Source organism: Dichomitus squalens (assembly GCF_000275845.1).
Source record: "Dichomitus squalens LYAD-421 SS1 unplaced genomic scaffold DICSQscaffold_56, whole genome shotgun sequence".
Taxonomy (NCBI): domain Eukaryota; kingdom Fungi; phylum Basidiomycota; class Agaricomycetes; order Polyporales; family Polyporaceae; genus Dichomitus; species Dichomitus squalens.
Window position 1 is genome coordinate 178220 of NW_006766938.1, and position 7667 is coordinate 185886.

General features: G+C 54.6%; 3 protein-coding genes across 3 annotated transcripts; 2 read left to right on the forward strand and 1 right to left on the reverse strand.

The window, feature by feature from the left end:
* Positions 1 to 4: 4 nt before the first annotated feature.
* On the forward strand, positions 5 to 888 carry DICSQDRAFT_183263 (uncharacterized protein). Its single transcript, XM_007369842.1, has one exon. It carries the CDS (start codon positions 141 to 143, stop codon positions 756 to 758), a length of 618 nt encoding a protein of 205 aa, XP_007369904.1. The 5' UTR covers positions 5 to 140; the 3' UTR covers positions 759 to 888.
* A 1568-nt stretch (positions 889 to 2456) lies between these two features.
* DICSQDRAFT_149852 (cytochrome P450) lies at positions 2457 to 4486 on the forward strand (the record flags this gene model as incomplete). The annotated part of the gene is made up of 11 exons (XM_007369843.1): positions 2457 to 2479; positions 2514 to 2638; positions 2690 to 2819; positions 2876 to 3067; positions 3121 to 3385; positions 3432 to 3558; positions 3629 to 3633; positions 3697 to 3968; positions 4028 to 4141; positions 4205 to 4351; positions 4411 to 4486. The coding sequence occupies 11 exons, from the start codon at positions 2457 to 2459 to the stop codon at positions 4484 to 4486; spliced, it is 1476 nt and encodes a 491-aa protein (XP_007369905.1).
* A 1123-nt stretch (positions 4487 to 5609) lies between these two features.
* Positions 5610 to 6396, reverse strand: DICSQDRAFT_157417 (uncharacterized protein; the record flags this gene model as incomplete). Its single annotated transcript, XM_007369844.1, has 1 exon — positions 5610 to 6396. A coding segment is annotated over one exon (574 nt), but the record flags the coding sequence as incomplete, so codon positions are not given.
* Between the last annotated feature and the right edge of the window lie 1271 nt (positions 6397 to 7667).

Consider the following 7667-nt stretch of genomic DNA (forward strand, 5'->3'; position numbering starts at 1 on the left):
GGTACGCACGTCCGACGCCATTCGGGAAGCGGTTCCCAGACTCCAAGGGCGTATCACGCGCCTCCACCTCTCTGTCTATCGCCGGACGATCATCTGCGCCTTACATCGTGCCGCCTCCTTCTGACCGCCGCTCCTCGAGGATGAAGGTGTCCAAGACGGCGATGATCAAGCAAGGGCAGGAGGAGAACGATACCACTGCCCTACAACCTGGAGCTGTCGGATGGTCCTCTCACCCTCAGCCCGTCAAAGTTGCTGGGTGGCACACGGGTTCCTCTAGCGGGCAACACCGAGAGGAGGCACGCATCAACGACTACCTCAAGGATCCTGGCTTCATAGCGTTATACGAAGCCCTCTGCGCACAATTCGCCTTCCGCGCTTCTGAGGCCCTCCAGATCCCGACTCAGGTGGGGGCAGCTGCAGACCACTACTGGACGGTCGACTCCCAGTCCCCAGCCTTGGGTTGCCACGTCGCCGGGGCGGCGTCCAACGGAACGGCGGCCCCGACTGCCCCCACCCTCCCTGTGCCTTCCAGAACGACCGCGTTCGAGCAGACGAACATGCTAAACGCGGGCTCGGGTCCCTTCCCGGTCCACAACGGCCACATCCCAAATACATGGCTGTGGGACGAGTCAGTGTTCGCGGATTCATCTGCGTCGGGAGAGCTTCCCTCGTTTCTCGAAGACGCCTTCTCTACTGGCCCGTCGCAGTGGATGTCGACCTCCACTTTGGACAATCCTGAGAACCACGTCTGCTTGTAGCTCTGAAGGGGCGATTCGGCGTTGTCACGGTGGAGCATAGGACGGATCGTCTTGCTATGTCCGTCCTTCCGCGCGACTCTTCCATCCTCTCTCGCATGCATCCATTATCTCCCGCTCCACATGTTACATTATTTCTGGCATCATCATGTTCCGGGATACTTGCATACGGCTCGCAGTTTATCAGTACCGCACATCTCGCAATTTCTCACAATCTGGTATCCGACTATTCATTGTGCCTTTGTATGTGTACTTTTGATACCACTTAGTTCCGTTAGAAGCGATGTACAGTATATCTTCTATAGCGTCAATTGTAGATGCGATCGGAAAGCTCAGGAAGTCATTCACCTCGCCATTAACCAAGCATCCGGAGCGCCCAGCATCACGGTGGCAGGCGTCTAACGTCGCTTCCCTGGTTATCTATCGTCCACGATGATCGAGCTCTTATCCGGCTGACCTGCCTCCGACTCACAAGCACAGTGCTTTTCAGGTGGCGCATCGGCTCGTCTTGCGAGTGTCTTCTCTCTGTACCGCCGTTACAGGGTCGACTATCTGCTGCTGTAATAAGACGTAACCATCGTGGCAGTCTTGCAATCGTCCAAACTATTGCAAACATCATCTCAAATCGATGCCCTTTCAATCCATCAGCTCGTACGTCACTTTCATACCGTAACCTGTTGACATATACTCACTAATCAAAGGCATGTGTTCGTCGTCTCTGCCAGTTCTGTTGAACCTGTTCTATACTATATGTGACGGTTTAAGTCGGCTGTGTGTAGCGCGCGTTAACCTGGCCTAGGCCTACTGCTCGCTTCATGCCAATGTGTAAAGCCCCACAACTGCACTGTAAGCGCCTCCTCTACAACATCAAGTTATCAGAGAGAAGTCTGCAATGAGGCTCCCGACCTCACCCTGCGCGCTCATTTATTTCCGCTTGTCTGCGTATGCCCAGAACAGATGATCGAACTCATCCCGACCATAGAAGACATCGCACACTCTAGCATGGCCCGGGAAGAAGGGAGGTGTCTACTCTGCGTGATTACAGAGTGGCTTGGTAAGAATTTCGCTCGTTCATTGCATGTCTCTACTGATCGTTTGCCCGCACTGGAGCAGGCTGCTTGCTAATTCGGCTCAGCGACTAGACATCAATGTTCAGGGTTGTATATGATGTGCGTGGAAGCCGACGACCAGTGGCGTCTTTTCGTTCTGGATACTCTCGGCAGTCCAGGGGTCAGAAGCTATATCGCATGGACTCCGCTCACCCTGACTCTCGTTCGAAGACTCAGGCCACCGATAGTACCGGGTTCCTATGCGTCCCGCAGGGTATCAGTCGGATATATATGTGTCTGCTTCTCGCGCACGTCTCTGCCGCGCGAGCTGATCATGGACTAGCTGATGTACGTGCTAGTATCGCTTCTTATGCTGCGTTGGCGCAAGTGGCGTGAAAGAAGTCTCCATCAATGTCAAGACGAACGGCTTTCCCGGGTAGGTTGTATTGCTCTCCGCTCCCGGCACCATTCCCACTCCCACACAGGTGCTCTGACATGTCCATATCGGCCTTCGGACTCTATGCGAATTTCATTTACAAAGCGCCCGGTAAGACCGTCTATACGCCGCTTGGACATGAGGCGGTCTATATATGTCTCGTCGTTGACATATCTAGACGGACGGTACCCACATGCTTACCGCCATGACTGACGGATGTATCATTCTCCTTCTCATCGGTATAGGGGTTTTCCTACACATCTATATCCGCAGGAAAAATTCTGCAAGGATTGCCCGCTTGCCTCCCGGGCCAACACCGCTACCATTGGTTGGAAATCTTCTCGACATTCCCACTGCGCAACTCGGCTCTAAGTTGCGCAGCATAAGTGTTAAATATGGTATGCTGATTATACAGAGGGCTTAACAATCTCTCACACGTTATGCTGTAGGGGACGTTGTCTACCTTTCTGCCCTTGGCCAACGTATCATCCTGCTCGGCTCATATGAGGCCGCGAGCGCGCTCCTAGATAATCGCTCCACTTCTACGTCAGACAGGCAGGGTTTAGTGATGGCAGATCTGTGAGTATGATCAACAACCGAGCCTTGAAGTCTGACATAGCATGGTATGTTCTCAGGGTTGGGTTCTCTGACTGGGAATTCACGTTATTCGAACACACTCCGGAGTGGCGACGGCACAGGAGGCAGTTCCACCAGCTGTTTCACAAAGGCGTGGTAGCCGACTATCATCCTGCCCAGCGCGAGCATGCTCAGAGACTTGTTCAAAGACTGATCCAAGATCCTGACCATTTCATCTCGCATATCCGCCAGTAAGGGTCACTCTGTACTGTTACATTCATCGCACTTATAATTGTGCTATGAGCTACTTTGGGGCCTCCATCATGCAGGTCGTGTATGGCCTCAAAGTCGCTGAGCAGGATGACAAGTATATTGCCATAGCAGAGAAGTGTGTGGAGATCTTCACTGATATCGCAGTTCCCGGGCGTTATCTTGTCGAGGCGTTCCCGTTCCTTCGATATATTCCCTCGTGGTTGCCAGGAGCAAAGTTCAAGCGGGATGCTGCCAGGTGGAAGGAGAGTGTCAAGGACCTTCGTGATGTCCCATATCAGGCAGCCAAACGCGACATCGTACGTGGTCAGCCTCATCAGCCACCTATTGCTCATGGTACCCTAGGATTCGGGCAAGGCTTCCCCTTCAATCGTAATGCGGATCCTTGAAGAAGCCCAAGGGTCTTACGACAGCAACAGCAGCGCTGAGGTTGAGGAGCTTTGCCAGAATATCAGTGCACTCGCATACCTGAGTACGTTCTAGCAATCTTAGCCAGCTATTTGGCTAGCTGATAATACGGAGGGTGGACATAGCCGGAGCAGACACTGTGAGCCGTTGAACTGGCGCTTCATGACCTCTCGCAATTGTCTCATACTCGGACATTTGACAGACGTTCTCATCCGTACAAGCCTTTTTCCTCGCAATGGCTAAATACCCCCATATTCGGCGCAAGGCACAGGCTGAGCTCGATGCCGTCGTCGGATCTCGCAGACTCCCTGACCTTTCCGATCGCCTTGCTCTTCCTTATGTCAACGCGATAGTGAAGGAGTGTTTCAGATGGCTCATTGTCACCCCTATCGGGTTCCCTCACAAGACATCAGAAGATGAAGAGCTCAATGGCTATCTCATACCCAAGGGTTCCACCCTGATTCCCAATTTATGGTACGGTCACCAGCGAAGCTACCTGAACATTAGAATTGTTCGCTGAACAACGGAATTAGGGCAATGTCGCGCGACCCTAACATGTACTCAGACCCCGAAGAATTCGTCCCAGAGCGGTTCCTCGATCCACGCGTTCGGGACCCTATGAAGTTCGCGTTCGGATTCGGGAGACGGTGAACATGCTTTCGAGTTTTTGTTCTGCATTGGCTTATAAGCTATGGTCGATTTCGAACCAGGATCTGCCCTGGTCGGCACTTCGCAGATCAAGCATTATTCATCATCGTCGCAGTCGTGTTGCACACGCTCGACATCCAGCCTCCACTCGATGATACAGGGAACCCGATTGAACCGGAAGCCCGCTACTCAACGGATATGGTCACCTCGTAAGTCCCCTGACACCGATTCTATCGCCGTCGGCTTCATGACTGATTGAGACCCATAGATATCCCGAGCCGTTCAAGTGCAGGATCACACCGCGCCCTGGGCGCGCGGAGCTAGTCGCCTCCGAGCAAGAGTAGCTCGACGAAGACATGTGAACAGAACGACGAGTTCCTATGGAATGTAAATAATGTCATGTTCTAGTGGCCGTTCTACAGCAATGCCTACCGAATCTTCCCATTTGACCGTCTCAATGATCGTTCGAAATGAACACTTCAGGAAGTGTCTCTGAGTCCCCACGAAGCCCGAGGAAGAGGAAGTCGACACTACCGTCGCGGCTGCTTTTCTGAGTAGTGAGGATCGTGACCGTGCACGTTGACTTTGCTTGTGAAGGTGGCGGTAGGGTACACCAGGGGGCAGCCGAACACACCTGGAAGAATGGCAACACACGAGAGCGGAGCCTGTACCACCGACCATGATCAAATCTGTGCTCTTCACGACGCATCACTTCTCGATGCAGTAGGGTACCTCCGTGAATGTCGGAGAATCAATCGGCGCAGCGAAGAAGGTCAAACGTAGCGATGATAGATTCTCCGTCCGAGTCCGTCTCGCCGTCGTGTAGGAAGCCTGCCAGCCTCGCCTCCGCCCATGATCGCAGATGTCGCCCGACCCCTGCTGCCGGTAGGGAACTCTCAAGGCCATAATTGGTGTCGAAGGCCGACTCTGAGCAGGCCTCGCTGCAGCACTCAGTCACACTCGCAGCCTCCGAAATCGCACCACCTGACACCTCCATCTTGCCATCCTCTGAAACCCCGGCATCCTTCTGGCCGTGCTAACACGCGCTTGCTGAAGAGTCACTGTTCCACCACAACCCCTTCGTTCAGTTGGTCTGTCATTCTGCACTACTAGAGGCGTGTTCCCTTCTGGTATGACACGGACCGTGTATGTTCTCCGCATGTCAGTCACATCTTTTCAACTGCCTAGTGTCGTGCCTTGTACATCCAAATCTTGTTCGATCGCACCATGTAGGCTCACAATATGTCAGCGAACCCACAGAAGGCTGTTATTCATATTTGTTAGACGACATCTAGCTTTGTGCAACCTCACATCATTCATCGTGCTCCAGCGACGGCGGAGCCCTGGACGCGCGCGCGATCGTCGCGAAGGGACCAGCTACGCCCCTCCACCTCTTCCAGTGGATTTCGAGCGAGCCTCTGGATCGCCTCACCGGAATCCCTGCGATAAGCGCCACATTCGGGGAGACTTGGAGACTCGGATCCGCTCGAGGGCGTTCGCCACGCACTCTATCCTCATCACGCCTCTCCAAGCAAGATCGGATCCGGCAGCAGTGACTCGCCAACGCCATGCGCCCCGTGCACGTTCTCCTCGAACGCGAGCTAGAAGCCGGCAGCCTCGAGCACGGGGGCGCGCATATAGTACCTTGAGAGTGGGGGACGCGTACATAAGGCGCGCCGCTCACGCCGTCCGTTGACGAGTCCTCACAGCACAGCCAATCGGCAGTTTGTGGAGCGTCGGACGGCGGGAAGCAGCGGTGCAGGGGTTGTAGGGGGTGGCGGAAGGAGTTGTGTCCCGGACCTTCGGTGTACTAGTACGTCCGCGTTCGGTCCGGGGGGCATCACTCCCATGCTGAGAATGAAGAGGTTCGAGCACTGCGTGAGTCCAAGATGGTCCCAGCGAGCCTCTGCGCTCGCAAGGCGAACGGCGCGCATACTTGGCTGTTGAAGAGCGGAAAGAGCGTCGGACAACCCGTCGATGGACAGCTGAAGGTGCAGGTACACTAGACTGTGGCCTGCGTGCCGGAGAAGAGATAGCTGGTATCGGAATACGGGGCAGGAGCGTGCGGAGCTGGGCCGACGGCTCGGGCGCTGATGCAATCGAGGGTGTGGCGTCGGCGTCGACTCGAGCTCGGTGTCGCCACGCCCCTCGACAGCGTGCTCGGACATGTCGCCTAGGAGTCGCGTTGAAAAGGGCTAGGACTGTCAGCACGGAGGACGTGGATGTACTGGTCGGCGGCGCGCATGCAGCACTTGTCCTAGACAAGGCGGTGCATCTTGTAGTCACCGAGGCTGTCAGGGTGGTCCGAAAAGCGGGAGGTGAGGCGGAGGCCGTCGCAGTGCAGGGTGTCGTGCGCTAGTTGATGGGCGAGGCATCACTCCTCTAGGGGCAGGGGTGAGCGTGAACGTGAGCTCGTTGACGAGCCTTGCGACGTGCAATGTGGTGGGGAGGAACTTTGCAAGCGGAATAGACGGGAATCAATGATGAGAAGAATGAAGAGGGCGCGACGAATCGTGCCAGGAACGCGCAAGCAGATGGGACTTTCTCTATTCGCCTGCGCACGATCCTCAAACAATGCGGCGCAGCGTTCTCAGGCGGGTCTCCAATGGTCGCTCGCTGGGGAAGTAGGTCCATCGCGTTCCTTACAAGCTTGAGAGGGACGTAAGGATTTCTCGAGTTCGAACATTGTGACTCGAGTGCAAGGAGACTCGCGGTGCAATGTACCCGATGCTACTGACTGCCAGGAATGCTGAGAAGCCAGAGGATGATCCATGCACGTCGAACCGATACAATCACTCTGTCGACCCACGATGCTGAGGATCGCAGTTGCCGCGAGACATCCTCAGGGCCGAGGCTTCGTTACGTAGCCCGTACGTGGCCGTTCCTTTGGTATTGAATGTGTCCGCTCCTCTGAAACTGGCCAGAAGCCGTCCAAAGGGCTCACTAGCGAACGATTTCCAGAAGGTGTCGCCGAACGGTTATGGCCTCGTAGGTCTGGATAGCTCGTGGCGCTGCATCTGCGACGCAGCCAGACCGGGGAGGATGCACCGCGTGAAGCGCCAGATTACGGAGGTTGGGGAACACGGAGAGGATGAGCACATTACCGCCACATTCCCAGCTTGTTCCCACCACATTCCGCAGGTTTAGAGGATGTCGTGGTATTAACTGCCTTCCGCTCAAATTCCGACCATGTTCCCCACATATTACTTAGACATTCCGTACCCTGTGTAACATGGGATCAAATAGGATATACGACTTTGTAGCTTATTATTCATATCCATTCTTGGTGCCCGGCTTGGCACCTAGTATTCCTCCCGATATTGGCAGCCAGAACGAATTAGATCGAAATGAATATATTCAAACGGCAACTCTTCTACGCTACGTCCAGACTTCTCTATATATCATACAGACCGGCCCAATCAACCCTAACCCAATCAACTCGTACCCATAGCCGCCAGCGCAGTGACACCTACTTACAATTGGACATGACACAGCTGAGATGGCACGCGCAATACTGAAGATATG

Excerpts from the sequence above, each read along its gene's own strand:
- DICSQDRAFT_183263 (XM_007369842.1), top strand. The coding sequence starts at position 141 with ATGAAGGTGTCCAAGACGGCGATGATCAAGCAAGGGCAGGAGGAGAAC.